General features: G+C 42.2%; 1 protein-coding gene across 1 annotated transcript in view; it reads right to left on the bottom strand.

Moving 5' to 3' along the window:
* Nucleotides 1-16,504, bottom strand: part of LOC130835857 (ATP-binding cassette sub-family C member 4-like) — a 148,323-nt gene that overhangs the window by 55,392 nt on the left and 76,427 nt on the right. The window contains exons 21-25 of the mRNA XM_057707725.1: nucleotides 16,353-16,503; nucleotides 10,232-10,351; nucleotides 8,946-9,056; nucleotides 6,531-6,631; nucleotides 1,836-2,027 (exon numbers count right to left, since the gene is read on the bottom strand). Coding sequence (XP_057563708.1) covers nucleotides 1,836-2,027; nucleotides 6,531-6,631; nucleotides 8,946-9,056; nucleotides 10,232-10,351; nucleotides 16,353-16,503 — 675 coding nt within the window. The remainder of the gene's footprint in view (nucleotides 1-1,835; nucleotides 2,028-6,530; nucleotides 6,632-8,945; nucleotides 9,057-10,231; nucleotides 10,352-16,352; nucleotide 16,504) is intronic.

Here is a 16,504-nt window from a genome sequence, read left to right as displayed (position 1 = left end):
CTTTAAATATGTAACACACTCAGTAATCTGTTGTTTACAGAGTTGTCTTATGCGTGTGTTTTGGTTACTGGTTGCTCACACCTGTGTGTTACTCACTCACCCTCCCAGCCAGCAGTCCCTCAGCACCCTCGCTGTGCCCTGCAAAATGCCAGTTTCCAGGGAACAAAGATGAAAACAAGATGCTCCCTTATCTTAAGAAGCCTCAGGATTCTGTGAGATACCAACCTAAAACTACAAAGCATTCCATAGATGCTATGTCTTTTATTTTAATTGTGGTAAAATACACATAATATAAAATTCACCAGCTTCACTATTTTTAAGTGGACATTTTCGTGTTAAGTTCATTCACATTGTTGTGCAGCCAATCTCCAGAATACGTTTTCCCTTGTAAAGCTGAGCTTCTGCAGTCACTACACAACCGCTCCCCAACCCCTCCCCCAGTCACTGGCGACCACCTTTCTACTCTCTGTCTTTATGAATTTGTCTACTCTAGGAACCTTACATAAGTGGAATCATACAGTATTTGTTCCTGGCTTATTTCATATAGCATGGTGTACTCAAGGTTCATCCATGGGTCAGAATTTTCTTCCCCTTTTAAGGCTGAATAATATTTCATGGTAGAGATACACCACATTTTGTTTATTCATTCACTTTCAACATGGACACTTGGATGCTTCCAACTTTTGGCTGCTGTGAACACAGTTGTACCATAAACCCTATCTTAAAAGGATATAGAAGAAGCTATGGAAGCAAAGAGAGACTTGAAGAGGCAGATGCATTAGAGTTGACTCTGAAAATGAGATTTTCACCAGCTAGATGATGGAGGGGAAGGGTCTCTGAGGTAAAGGGGCAGCATGCACACTGGAAGCAGGAAAGACAAGGTTCTTTGGGAGAATCTACACACGACGCAAGTGCAGGGAGTGTGCGCGTGTCAGAACTCCAGGCTGGAGAGGTACATGAGGGAAGAGCTTCCTACCGGCTTGTCTGTCCTGGTTTAGTCTCTTTAAGACCCTGCCCTAGTCCCGGTCCCACACTGAGTGTGAAAGGAACATTGCCAGCAGTCACGGACGCTGGCAGAACCAGGTCATAAACCTCTCTGCCATCTCTCACGTGGATTTTACCTGCTCCTCTCGATTTGCTTTCATCAACTTTGAGCGAGTTTCGGGGCTCTGCCTCAATCTGGGGGCTCTGGTTTCTCACCCCTGACTGAGTCATAATTCCAGACTCTTCTCTGGGGGATAAAAGTTGGCCACACAGTCTCTATGTGGAGTGCACTTGGGGCTGCACTATGGTTCCAGCAGCAGCTCGCCCAGGCCAGTAAGGATCAGATCTGAGCTTCAGAAAGAAGCACTCTGTGGGTGGGAGGGCATGGAGAGCAAAGCGTGGGTTAGTTTAGAAAAGTCTACAGAAAGGGCCAAGGGACAGAGGAGGAGGTTGCAAACAAAGGGCCCCAAGGGAGGAAGAGAAGATTTCAGAAATACAAAGGAGAAAGGATGGAAAAGACTGAGATATTAAAGAGTTAGGGACAGGGAGCCAGGGTTGACTTCCAAGACTCTGCATTGAATAATCAGGTGTCCCATATCGTATCCTGCGTCAGGGTAAGTTCCAGCCATGGAGCTCAGGGCCCATCAATCACCATGAGGGAACTCACGACACAGGGAAGAAATGCTGGGATCCCCATTCCATGGTCAGTTTCCAAGAAACATTCACCTACAATGTCACTGATCTAATCTGCATGCAAAAGGAACAAAGAGTCCCCTTGACACACTGATGAAGCCAACAGGAGATGCTAAACTTTTAGCTGGATTTTAAAGAGGCAAATGGCTTAAACAAACCTTTTCTCTTGAGTTAATGAGTGTGTCCAGGTCCTTCAATACCAGAGGCTCATCTAAGCTGTACCTGAAGTTTACATTGTAAAAGTAAATATATCCGATGTAGGGCCAGGACGGCGGTGGACGATATTCGTATTGCCAGGGCATTTCTTTCTCAAGGTCTGTATATTCAATCACTCTTTCCACTGAGATCATCTGAAACACATCATGACATAAGTTAGGAATGGAGAGTCTTTTTTTTTAAATTTTCTTCCAGTCAATTGAGATATAATTGACATATAGCACTGTATAAGTTTAAGGTGTATAGCATAATGATTTGACTTCCAAACATCATGAAATGATTATCACAATAAGTTTAGTGAACATCCATCATCTCATATAAAGAACTAAAAAAAAAAGGAAAAATATTTTCCTTGTGATGAGAACTCTTGGAACTTAGAACTCTCTTTACAACTTTCATGTATAACATACAGCGGTGTTAACTATATTTATTATATTGCACACTACATCCTTAGCACTTAATCTCATAACTAGAAGTTTGTACTTTTCAACCACTTTCAACCAGTTCCTTCTCCCCCCATCCCTCGCCCCTGGTAACCACAAATTTAATCTCATTTTCTTTGAGTTCGCTTGTTTTTGAAGTATAATAGACCTACAATACTATGTTAGTTTCTGTTACACAACATAGTGATTCAGTATTTCTGTACATTTCAAAATGATCACCAGGGTAAGTCTAGTTACCATCTGGTCACTATGCAAAGATATTACATAGTTATGGACTATACTCCCCACATGGTACATTTCACACCTGTGACTTAGTTATTTTGCAACTGGAGGTTTATACCTCAATCTCCCTCACCTGTTTCTTTTCTTCTTCCACCCTCCTCCCCTCCGGCAACCACCTGTTTGTTCTTAGTATCTGTGACACCGTTTCTGTTTTGCTATGTTTGTTCATTACATTTTAAGTGAAAATTATTGACTTGCTGTAATTATTTTAAAACCATACAGCACATTAGGAAGCATTCTAATTATTATAAAAGCAAAAGAATAAGTAGCAGAAACAATTCTTTTTGTTGCATAAAAATTTCCAGATGTGTTAATGTGACGATACATAAATTCATTAGTCTGAGCGCCACTATTTTCCCCTTCCCTGGTGGCCAGTTTTGGGAATTTCTTAATAACAGTGGAAGGCTACTAGTGGGTGAATTCAGTAGATAGAGGAATGAACTGGAAGAGAAGTAACAAATTCAAAACTTGAAAACTAGGAGTGAGTATACTTTTTTTTTAAGCTCTTTATTGGAATATAATTGCTTTACACTGTTGTGCCAGTTTTTGCTGTACAACAAAGTGAATCAGCTGTATTTATGCATATATCCCCATATCCCTCCCTCCCGCGACTCCCTCCCACCTTCCCTATCCCACCTCTTTAAGTCCTCACCCGTCCTCAAGTTGATCTCCCTGTTTCATGCAGCGACTTCCCACTAGCTATTTTATATTTGGTAGTGTATATATGTCAATGCTACTCTCTCACTTCGTCCCAGCTTCCCCTTCACCCCCCACCCTGTGTCCTCAAGTCCTTTCTCTACATCTGCATCCTTATTCCTGCCCTGTCACTGGGTTCATCAGTACCACTTTTTAGATTCCATATATAGGAGTTAGCATATGGTATTTGTTTTTCTCTTTCTGGCTTACTTCACTCTGTATGACAGACTCTAGGTCCATCCACCTCACTACAAATACCTCAATTTCATTCCCTTTTATGGCTGAGTAATATTCCATTGTATATATGTGCCACATCTTCTTTATCCATTCATCTGTTGATGGGCATTTAGGTTGCTTCCATGTCCTGGCTATTGGAAATAGTGCTGCAATAAACATTACGGTACATGTTTCTTCTGGGATTATGGTTTTCTCTGGGTATATGCCCAGGAGTGGGATTGCTGGGTCATATGGTAGTTCTATTTTTAGTTTTTTAAGGAACCTCCATAATGTTTTCCAAAGTGGCTGAACCAATTTACATTCCCACCAACAGTGCAGGAGAGTTCCCTTTTTTCCACACCCTCTCCAGCATTTATTGTTTCTAGATGTTTTGATGATGGCCACTCTGACTGGTGTGAGGTGATACCTCATTGTGGCTTTGACTTGCATTTCTCTAATGAGTAGTGATGTTGAGCATCTTTTCATGTGTGTGTTGGCCATCTGTATGTCTTCTTTGGAGAAATGTCTATTTAGGTCTTCTGCCCATTTGTGGATTGGGTTATTTGCTTTTTTGGTATTAAGCTACATGAGCTGCTTGTATATTTTGGAGGTTAATCCTTTGTCAATTGCTTCATTGTCAAATATTTTTTCCCATTCTGAGGGTTGTCTTCTTGTCTTGTTTATGGTTTCTTTTGCTGTGCAAAAGCTTTTAAGTTTCATTAGGTCCCATTTGTTTATTCTTGATTTTATTTCCATGATTCTAGGAGGTGGGAGAAAAAGGATCTTGCTTTGATTTATGTCATAGAGTGTTCTGCCTATGTTTTCCTCTAAGAGTTTTATAGTGTCTGGCCTTACCTTTAGGTCTTTAATCCATTTTGAGCTTTTTTTGTGTATGGTGTTAGGAAGTGTTCTAATTTCATTCTTTTGCATGTAGCTGTCCAATTTTCCCAGCACCACTTATTGAAGAGGCTATCTTTCTTCCATTGTATATGCTTGCCTCCTTTGTCAAACTTAAGGTGCCCATATGTGCGTGGATTTATCTCTGGGTTCTCTATTCTGATCTATATTTCTGGTTTTGTGCCAGTACTATACTGTCTTGATAACTGTAGCCTTCTAGTAAGTTTGAAGTCAGGAAGCTGATTCCTCCAGCTCCATTTTTCCTTCTCAAGATTGCTTTGGCTGTTTGGGGTCTTTTGCGTTTCCATACAAATCGTAAAATTTCTTGCTCTAGGTCTGTGAAAAAATGCCGTTGGTAATTTGATAGAGATTGTGTTGAATCTGTAAGTTGCTTTGGGTAGTATAGTCATTTTCACAATGTTGATTCTTCCAATCCAAGGACATGGTATGTCTGTCCATCTGTTTGTATCATCTTTGATTTCTTTCATCAGTGTATTATAGTTTTCTGCATACAGGTCTTTTGCCTAGGCATTTTATTCTTTTTGTTGCAATGGTGAATGGGATTGCTTCCTTAATCTCTCTTTCTGATCTTTCGTTGTTAGCATATAGGGATGCAAGAGATTTCTGTCCATTAATTTACAGGCCAATATCACTGATAAATATAGATGCAAAAATCCTCAACACAATACTAATAAACAGAATCTAACAACACATTAAAAGCATCATACACCATGATCAAGTGGGGTTTATGCCTGGAATGCAAGGATCCTTCAATATACGCAAATCAATGTGATACATCATATTAACAAACTGAAGGATAACAATCACATGATCACCTCAATAGATGCAGGAAAAGCTTTTGACAAAATTCAACACCCATTTATGATAAAAAAAACTCTCCAGATGGAAGAGAGTCTTTTTTATGAATATTCAGAGAGTGTAAGTGAGATGTTTTGCTTTTTTTATCTTTATATCTGCTTTTATATGGTTAAGAGTATCCCTGGTCTTAAAGGACAGAAGTAGGAGTCTGATGAGGCCTTGATGATTTGCCATCTTCTTGTAACCCTTTCACTTACGGCTACTTCCTTCAACATGATATTAAAACTAAAGGAATTAGAAAACTGAATGGTAAGATTTTATTGATCCACTTTTCACACCTGAATAAAAAGCAAGAGAATTTTGTCAGAGAAAAGAATTCTTATGGACACCAGTCAGCAATGTGTGGCTACAGAAGGGCTGTCTGTTATAGACGAGCAGAACTGGATGGTCATCAAACTTCGTTTTAATTAGTCACTTTCTACTCTACTAGAAGAACAAAATGGAAAGATTTCAGTTTTATTTTTTCCCTTTAGAAGAAGGTACAAATATTCAAAAAAGGAGATAATTTACATACTGATTAAGGCCTCCTAAACAACCATACCTCCACACCTTTGATAGTACATTCTGAGAGGGGAGCTTATTCTACCAGAAAGAAAGGACACCAGCAAATTCAGGTGTTCAACACATATAAGAATAAATGTTAAAATTGGGGGTAGGGAGGAGATATTTATTAATTAAACAGCCAACCTTAAAATATTAAATTCTTCTTTTACCAAACATGAAGAATTACCCATTAAGAAACAAAAATAAATAAGCCCATAAGAAATCAGCTTGTATCTTCTTCAGGGTTTCAGAACCTCCCTCCTACAGAGACATTTATTACATTCGAAGGCAGCTTATGATGAATATAAAACCTGCTGAGGTGACAAATATAAGAATGAGGAAAAGATGTATATTTTTAATTTTACATTAATTTTATTTACTTACTTACTTATTTATTTATTTATTTATTTTTGGCCATGCTGTGCAGCATGCAGAATCTTAATTCCCGGAGCAGGGATGGAACCCACGCCCCCTACAGTGGAAGCACAGAACCTTAACCACTGGACCACCAGGGAAGTCCCTATTTTACATTAACTTTAAACAAACGGAGGAAGGATCTAAAAATACTCTGCTAGCTACAATGTAAAAGTAACAGTTTTAATATTTTACATAAGAATTGCCTTTATGCCGTTTAATGGCAAGCAGACTTGAAAAGGCTAAGAACGTTGAGACAAACATCACCATGTTCTCCACTTCGATGCTTTGCCTGAGGCACCACTGGAACATCCCTGTGAGTGTGAGGGCGAGAGACAGCACCAGGCCAACCTGCCCAGCATCCAAAGCTAAATGAGGAAGAAGAAAGGAAATAAATTTTAAAAAACGAAGAATGGGACTGATTTTATCTTATTGAATATAGTTAATTTACAATGTTGTATTGATTTCTGTTCTACAGCAAAGTAATTTAGTTATACATTCTTTTTTCATATTCTTTTCCATTATGATTTATTACAGGGTATTGAATACAGTTCCCTGTGCTGTACAGTAGGACCTTGTTGTTTATCCATTCTATACACAATAGTTTGCATCTGCTAATCCCAAACTCTCAATCCATCCCTCTTCCACTACCCCTCCCCCTTGGCAACTGCAAGTCTGTACTCTACATTTGTGAGTCCATTTCTGTTCCATAGATAAGTTTGTGTCACATTTTATATTCCACAAATAAGTGATATATATTATTTGCCTTTCTCATTCTGACTTACTCCACTTTGTATGACAATCTCTAGGTCCGTTCATGTTGCTGCAAATGGCATTATTTCATTCTTTTTATGGCTGAGTAATAGTCCATTGTATATATGCATCATATCTTCTTTATCCATTCATCTGTCAGTGGACATTTAGGTTGTTTCCACGTTCTGACTATTGTGAATAGTGTTGCTCTGAATACTGGGGTACATGTATCTTTTTGAATTACAGTTTTGTCTGGATATACGGCCAGAAGTGGGATTGTGGGATCATATGGCAGCTCTATTTTCAGTTTTTTGATGAACCACCATACTGTTTCCATAGTGGCTATACCAACTTATATTCCCACCAACAGTGTAGGGAGGTTCCTTTTTCTCCACACCCTCTCCAGCATTTATTATTTATAGACTTTTTTGATGATGGCATTCTGATCAGTGTGAGGTGATACCTTATTGTAGTTTTGATTTGCATTTCTCTAATAATTAGCAACACTAAGCATCTTTTCATGTGCCTGTTGGCCAATGTATATCTTTGGAGAAATGTCTATTTAGGTCTTCTGCCCATTTTTTGATTGGGTTGTTCATTTTTTTTGTTATTGATTTGTATGAGCTGTTTATACATTAAGCCCTTGTTGGCTGCATCACTTGTAAATATTTTCTTCCAGTCCGCAGGTTGTCTTTTCATTTTGTTTGTGGTTTCCTTTGCTGTACAAAAGCTAATAAGTTTGATTAGGCCCCATTTGTTTATTTTTTCTTTTATTTTTATTTCCTGGGGAGACTGACCTAAGAAAACATTGCTACGATTTATGTCAGAGAATGTTTTGCCTATGTTCTCTTCTAGGAGTTTTACAGTGTCATGTATTATATTTAAGTCTTTAAGCCATTTTAAGTTTATTTTTGTGTGTGGTGTGAGGGTGTGTTCTAACTTCATTGATTTACACAGGGCTATTCAACTTTCTCAACACCATTTGCTGAAGAGACAAGGCAGTCCAGTTCTTAATCCCAAGCCTGGCTGCTTCTGTCACTTTATCAAGAAGGCTCCTTTATAATATTTACATCTCTTGTATATAATGATAGTATTATGTATACTTTTACTGTCTCCTTATTGAAACCATGATACAATGGAAAACAAAAGAAAACCCACTATGAATCCAGAAAGACTATTAAATGGTTTTATTAATTCCAACAGGGTTGACATACACTTCAGAGTATTATACAGGTAAGAAAAAAATGTCATTATTCAGACTCTGGTCATTATGGTTTCAAGCACTACTATGTAACTTCACTTTCTATATCCAGCTGCAGGAAGAAACCACAAAAAACAAGGCAATGGGTCCTAAGAGCCACTGCTTTAAAATATAAAATAGCACTCTCATTGTTTCATTATTAAAGACTGTGATTCAGTGCTGTTACTATGGAGAAATTACAGGTGGTGAATTCATGCCACATAAGCCAACAACTGCTAATCTATTACCCACATAGCAGTGAGGATGGTGTTCTTTCCTGCAGAGAATCTTCTCCCCGCCATGCACCAGGCACCCACAACCAAGAGGTCTGAGTAGACCTAAAGCTGAAACCTAAAACCCTAAGCTAGAGAAAGGGCCTAATGGTAAGCTCGGGTCTCTCCTCCCAATACTCAGACGCTACCAGGAATGTTCACAAGGTCAGCTTGCTATAGCTGTGCAGACCTCAACCCATTCAAAGAAACAAAAAAGAAGAAAAGGTTTCAAAAGACCAAATGACTCCTCTACGTGGGCCATACTATGGAATCACATGCTGCGAAAGCTTTAATACAATTCATTAGGATCAAACAGTATATGATATTAGACAAAGTGGCAAGAGTTTAACTTAATAACTGTTAATGCCACTAGAAATTATAATCATACCACAAATAGTTATTCACATCTGTACTTACTTTCTGCCAGAATCAGGGACACAAAGGCAACAACAGTGACAAAGATGGCGCAGAGGACATCCAGACGCACAGCGAGCCAGCGGGACGTGGTCAGAAGCAGGAACCAAGCCTCTGGATGTGTGCACCGTGATAAGCATCATGAATAAGTAGAAAAAACACGTTAACTGCTTCACATGAGGGAGATCATTTTGCTCAGTTGAGCTACAAAAGATTTTTACACAAGGTAGGACAGCAACATTATACATCCAAGGAGCCTAAAGATTCCAGAAAGCTAGGTTCTGACACAAGACGACGTACGGGACACACAGGAATCAGTCCGGGGCCTTGTGGGAAGCAAGCACTGAAAACCTCAACCCACAGGTTACAAACAGAAATACGATCACAGGGAAGAAGATGGAAACAGTGGTCTCACTGACGCGTTTCCTGCAGTGCTGGGCCTCAGCATGAGGCCCCTCCTCTCACATGTCGACTATTTCCAGTTCTCTGACAGCACAGAGCTCAGCACACACTGTTTGCAGCACCTTCTGCACTTACTACAGGGCCCTGCACAGTGTTTACTCTCAGGAGCCAGTATCTAAATGACCATCCGTTAAAAGGATCTGCATGTGGCTTTCAAAATACCATTTTGTCTTCAAGATACAATACAGACTGGATAGTTGGGCCAGAATTTTATAGACATAGAGGAAGTTCTGAATTTTCTACCAAATAGAAAAAAAAGTCACTGATAAAAAGAATAATACATATCAAGTGGCAACAAATCTAGTAATCAGGAAATTATTTTCCTCAGTTATTTCTGCCACCCTGCATGCTCTGAAAAGAGAGTCGGCAAACTACAGCCTGTAGGCTAAGAACGGTTGTGCATCTGCTTTTGTAAATAAAATTTTATTGGAACACAGCCACGGCCATTTGCTGATGCTTTCATGCTAAAACAGCAAAGTTAAGTGGTTGCAATGGAGACAGGATAGTACACAAAGCCTAAAATATTTACTCTCTGGCTCTTTGCAAAAGGATGTTCATTAACCCTTGCCCTAAAGGGACAGAAATCCGCAGGACACAGTGACAGTCGGACAACGCAAGTCAGTCAGGGTAGAAAAGCAGGGGTGTGATGGGAAGAGGGGAGCACAGAGAGGATGCTGAGAGGAGGGGGCGGGGAAGGCAGGTGAACAGAGGGGAACATGGGGCGGCCCAGAGAGAGGTACAGGCCAGCAAGGCCATCTGAGAGGGAGGTCAGCCTTTAGAACACAGCACATTCCATCCTTTGAAATCATTTCTAGAAACTTACAGACCTGAATGCAAATCCTGGTGTGCATTGAACAGTTCCTGAAACCTCTGTTCGGCTTTGTATGCCCGGATGGTCCAGAGTCCCTGGAAAGAAGATGTGAAGTGGGAAAATACCGGGCTCCGTGCTGGGGAAGCAGAGACAGACAAATGACAGAGAAAGTCAGGGAGGCTGGATGCAAGGAAACCAACTGCCTCCCATGCTCTGTGATCCCATGTCCTGCCAAACGGCACACTCCGGCTTCCTGGTGGGCTGCCTGGGGGAGGAAGGACGATGCCCCTTCTGGAGAGGAACCTCCATGCGAACCCTCAAACTCCTGCTCACACCAAGCTTCACTTTAATGACGTGGAAATGAAAGATTCTCTTTGAACCTATCTTTGACCAAATTCAAATTGGAGCTAGATTTACATACTGAAATTCTTTCTTTCCTTACTCATTCATCAAGGTCCTCCTCAAACATAGCCTCCTCTGAAATTGTTTCCTGACATCCCTTCAGGTGGAAATTATTGTTTATGAATTTTTGAGTCAGTAGCATTGTAAAATTTAATTCTCTGTGTGAGTCCTCACCGCACTGAATTTTGATGAACTATCTGTGTGTTATCTCCACCTTAGATTAGTGACTTAAGGGCTGAGATAAGAGTCAGTATATCCTCCAAACTGGACCAGTGCCAGGCACAGGACAGGGGCGAGATAAGTAAGGTGAACAGACAGTCTGCCATCTCCCTGCAATCTGGGACTTTCCCTGCACCTCCTCCAAGAGCCTCTTTACAGGTCACAGAGACACTGGGTATTGCACTGCCCTTGTGCCCACAGGACCCGAGCAGCCAAGGGGTCTTTGAATAGTCTTGACTTTTGCTCCAGGAACCTGATGGATGTTTTTATAACTGCCCTGCCGGATACCTGTCCTGGCATTTGGAGGCCACTGTGGCATGTGACACTCACGTCACCCTCTTAGAACCTGACAGTGGCCTTAGCAGCCATTCTCTTTTGAGTGACCTCAAGGGGGTTTTGGGTCTTGTGTCACACGACTGACCATGTGTTTCCCTACCATCTTCTCTAGGAGCACACTGACCACAAGCACAAGGGTCGGGCTCCTGCACCTCAGGGAACAGGTGGGCTGCAGGCTGCTGGGCAGGGAGGACCCCTTATGGTTTACATTCCCCACCTTGAATGAGGCTGTGACTTGTTATTTTCATGGGAAGATTGTGAGCCTGTGACCTCTGTCTGAGATGAATGATAACCTGTGCTTTATCAGCAGAAAAAACCCTGGGTATTCAGGGGAAGGTAAGATCACTTATCTTACAGGAGGCTACAGAGACCTTATAAAATGATGGAGAAAAAAATCAAGGGGGAAAAAAACTACAAATTATTTTCAAGGCCTGACTCTTTAGCCCAGCATCTGAATGCCTGTCTGGGTGACAGTTCAGTCAGTACCGATTTGCACACAGGCACTGCAGATGTGGGGGTGGCGGGGAGCTGGGGTACAAATGTGCAAAGACACAGAACCTCCTCTGATGCTTAGTGTCCCTGGTTCTACAAACAGGAAAGGAGCAGGCTTCCTCCTGTGAGACACTGGGGATCAGAGAGGGTGGGAAGCCCTGGGCTGTGGGAGGACAGCCTGGGCTGTGGGCCAGCTCACCATCCACTCAGCCCTGGGGATCTTTCCAAATGGGACATCTGACCAGCAACCTTAACTGTGAGGGGCCCTCACCTGTGATATTGCTTTAAGGAAAAACCCTTCTCTGAACCCAGCCATGATCTAACATTTCCCATGTATCTAATTCAGGCAAAGAGTTTTAAGTGACAGTGTTGATTCTCACCGTCCAGATACATGTTTGTGCTTTCACTCCAGCATCCACACTGTTCTCTCCCTTCATTCTATTCAGTAATCTTTTATCTTTTATTTATTTTATCTTCCTATAACTTTGTACTTTTAAGACAATGAAAACAGACTGGGCTCATGGTCCAAATAAGAAAGGCCGGGAGCTCTGTATAGGACTTTTCTGCACCCCCAGCAGGTGTCCCAACCCACACCCAGAACTCAGTCCATCTGGAAGCAGGGTGCTCACAGGGGCGACACAGGAGGATTCCAGGGCCCATTACCCTGTCAGGAGGGTGCTGAGAACCCAGCTCCAGAGAGCACAGAAAACTCACTAGAACCAGGCTCCATTTTCAGAGCAAATGTTGTGACCTCAACTATTCACCACAGACAAGGCTTCTGAGAAGGAAGTAGACGTGGCTGTTCACCTGGGAGAGTCCTGGAGTGAAACTCTTCAGCTTGGCCTCCCTCACCTGCTTCCTCATAAAGAGATCAAAGCTGCAGCTGATTCTCTCCAGCAGGGATGGAGGACGGGGTTGACTTTAGAAATCTCAGCCTTGAACACCAGGGAACCCATACACCCCCACCACCTACCTCACTTCATGCCCAAGAGTCACAGTGGTCCAGAGGGCAACAGGACCTGTGAAAAGCTACCCTGTCTCTTGCATACCCCACTCAGCACTGAGCAGGATGCCAGGATGAGTGAACTGGAGGATCTGCAAAGAAAATGAACTGGTACAGAGGGAGGGGATGTCAGGCTCTGGCATTATCTTGCCCAGTGAAATATTCTCTTTCCCACAAGGACTGAGCTCGCTGTCCTGAAGCAGACCATGTACCAGCCATGGCGTCACTCCGCAGTCACAGACGCGTGTAACCCTACAGCTCACATGATTAACAGCTGTGTTTTCCACAAACCTGAGGACTTTTGGGGACACACCCCACAAGGACTGCAGATCTTCCCTGGAAGGGGGAGGGCAGGGAACTGTATGCAAGAACCCAGGGTGACAGCCTTGCTGCGGGTTATTTTCATTCATGCTGTGTGAGACCTGCTAGTTCTTACTGTGTTCTTAATTCCCTCATGTTCAATGTTCTGAGCCTTTGGCAGTGGCCAGCTAGTACTTTATAAGCACTGGTTCAAGCAATCCTCATAAGAACCCCAGAGACTGCGGGATTAAGAACACTCACTGCCCAAGATTATGTAAATTAACCCACCTAAGTGGTAGAGCTGAGTGTCAGACCCAACTCTGTCTTATTTCCAAGGCTGGGCTTTTAATCACAGCTGCAGTGTCTCAGAGGGAGGATACTCAGGGTTGAGGATGCCCATGTGTGACTACATGCATTTTTCTTCAGACTTCGTCATTTATGTTTAGAAAACCCCCAAATCTAACTTAGCTAATATCCACTAGCCTTTGCCACTAGTGCACATCTTATTAAGCACCTGAGGTTGAACAAAGTCCCTGGGAATCTGGCATGAGAACCCCTTAAAACAGCAGGGTCTGTGTTTGGAATACACGGAGCACACGTGCTAATCCTCCCTTAGCAATGGCAGACATTGCTAGTTGATCACAGCAGCCTTTCAGACAGAATTTGGACATGGCTTCATCATTCAGGCACTGCCAAATGCACAGAATTGGCTAGAGAAAGGCAACCAAATGCCACCCTGTTTTTATGCACTGCTCTGCAACTGACCATTGCTGTGCTCATTTTTGCAAAACTGTGCCCCCAAAACCCCACTATAATCATCTGTAGATTTGTCATTAAGATGACGAATGTCTGCCTAAGGTTCCAGAGGTAGCTAGGCAGTAGGATCTGAAAATAAACCAGGGCACTTCAGTAGTCCTTTAGAGCACAAGGATGAGCAGGTTTATGCTTCTGGCCTGAGCAATTGGGTGTTCTTTTTGCTGCTGGCTCCAGCAGTGGCCTTATGACATACTATCAGCAGCAGTGTTATTATTACTGGCACAGACCCTGCATCTAGAGGATAACAGAAACAGTTCTAATCAATTGACCACCACATTTGGTTACCTGGGGGAGTGGAGGATGGAGTATCTGGGGATTGAATTTATTGTCTAGCGTGTTGCAGCTTACTAGGATGCAAAAAATCCCAGTATTCCAAATGGATGGTGCAAAAGTTCTCAGACTTCCAGATCAAATATTGAGAAAATCCTGCACAACTTCTTGAAAAAAGCCTCAGGTGGTGCCATTCTCTGCACTTCCATATGGACGGGAAGTGGCCCTTCCCCCAGGCAAAATCTCTGTCAAGTGTTCCTTCTGGAACAACCCCTCTTTGAATGTACCAGAGACCTGCTTTGCAACAAGACTGCTGAATGACTCTACTTCATGGGTGGCCTCAAATCATAAAACATCTGAAGCCTTGTCTACACGGAAGACTGGATGGAGCTCATCATTTCCGCTTCTGCCTCCCCAGGTCCTACCATCCTACTGAGTCACACTGGCAGAACATCACACGTATCTGGACTCTACTGCTCTGCATCCCATTTAAACACCTCAGAAAACCAGATTTCAATGTGGTTTAGCTGGTTCTTCTGATGACTGAAAAATTTTTCTATAGCTTTTATGAAAATGATACCCACTATCTTTTATGCAAATACTCGTACTTAGGATAAATGCCTCTCAAGAGTTTATTAAAAACAAAACACACAGGACTTCCCTGGTGGCACAGTGGTTAAGAATCCCCCTGCCAATGCAGGGGACTTGGGTTTGATCCCTCGTCCCGGAAGATTCCACATGCCACGGAGCAACTAAGCCCGTGCACCACAACTACTGAGCCTGTGCTCTAAAGCCCTCGAGCCACAACTACTGAGCCCACGTGCCAGAACTACTGAAGCCCACTCGCCTAGAGCCCATGCTCTACAACGAGAAGCCACCACAATGAGATGCCCATGCACCACAGCAAAGAGTAGCCCCTGCTGGCCACAACTAGAGAAAGCCCGTGTGCAGCAATGAAGACCAAATGCAGCCAAAAAAATTAATAAAATTTTAAAAAAATAAATAGAAAATAAATAAAAGAAACATTGGTTGAATTTATAAAAAAAAAATACAGCAGTTCTACTCTCCTTGTGATTTTCTGTTAATACTGATGAACTATGTCTCTACATTTATAATGGGATAAGCACTGGATTATTTCATCCTCTGTGATTACCTGTAGAACAGAATGATCAATAATAAAATGTGTTCCCCATTATTCTAAAACTAGGAAGTTGGACGGAGTAATAGACTAAATGTGTACTGAAAGTATCTCCCTCCTGTGTCCTACTAAGGGGATTATTTTCAACATCGTTTACATGAACAGTCTTGGGGAGGGAAGACCACAGTGTGGCATCACACCAAACACTGTGATGATAAAGAACAAACCTGGGGACTTCCCTGATGGTGCAGTGGTTAAGAATCTGCCTGCCAAGGCAGGAGACATGAGTTCAAGCCCTGGTCTGGGAAGATTCCACATGCCGCGGAGCAACTAAGCCCGTGCACCACAACTACTGAGCCTGTGATCTAGAGCCCACAAGCCACAACTATTGAGCCCACATGCCACAACGACTGAAGCCTGCACACCTAGGGCCCGTGCTCTGCAACAAGAGAAGCCACCACAATGAGAAACCTGTGCACCACAACAAAGAGTAGCCCCACTTTCTGCAACTAGAGAAAGCCCAGGCACAGCAAAGAAGACCCAACACAGCCAATAAATAAATAAATAAATGTTTATTTATTTATTTATTTTAAAAAAGAACAAACCTGAAAATATCAATGCTTATCTTTTCAATACATTTAACACCTGCAACTAACTTGACATCTTTGGAGTATGTGAGAGAATGTATTTTTCAAATGTATAGCTTCTGACATATGAGTATATTTCCTGATGACTCCTTTCCTTTTCATAGTCTTTTTCTTTCCCTGTCATTTCTAGTACTCTCAGGGGGAAAAAATCCCCTATTTTCCTTCTACATTAGTTCCAACATGATGAAATATTTTGTTTTTTAGAAAGATGTTTATGGAGTGGCTGCTCTGTTAGGAAGTATGTCGTGAACAAGACGGAAGCAGTCCCTGGACCCATGGTGCTCACATTCGTCCTCCTTGTGCTAAATTACAAAGCTGCCATTGACACACTACAGCTCCATTTGCCTTAAGGGCCACAATGACTCACAGTGGCCATAATATCCAATTACCTACTGCTGACTTAAAGAGAAATTCCAGAAGACAGAGTCTGCAGAATTTCAGGGATCTGGTTAATTATGGCATAAATGGAAGTCCACCTGCACTGCCATCCCCACCCGAGAGCCCCGGTACTCACTTGCACATTCCAGGCGTTTGACAGCTCGTGAGGTCTCTAAGAAATATCGCCGAAGAAAAAAGAAAATGATGCCAAGGAGAATCACTGGTATCACCATCCAAGGAATCACCGCCACCATCACGCCCACCACACCAATCACAAGTAGGAATGTC

The sequence above is a fragment of the Hippopotamus amphibius genome, chromosome 14 (genome assembly GCF_030028045.1).
Source record: "Hippopotamus amphibius kiboko isolate mHipAmp2 chromosome 14, mHipAmp2.hap2, whole genome shotgun sequence".
Taxonomy (NCBI): Eukaryota; Metazoa; Chordata; class Mammalia; order Artiodactyla; family Hippopotamidae; genus Hippopotamus; species Hippopotamus amphibius.
Note: the sequence above shows the minus strand (reverse complement) of the source record. Positions and strands in the feature narration are given on the sequence as shown.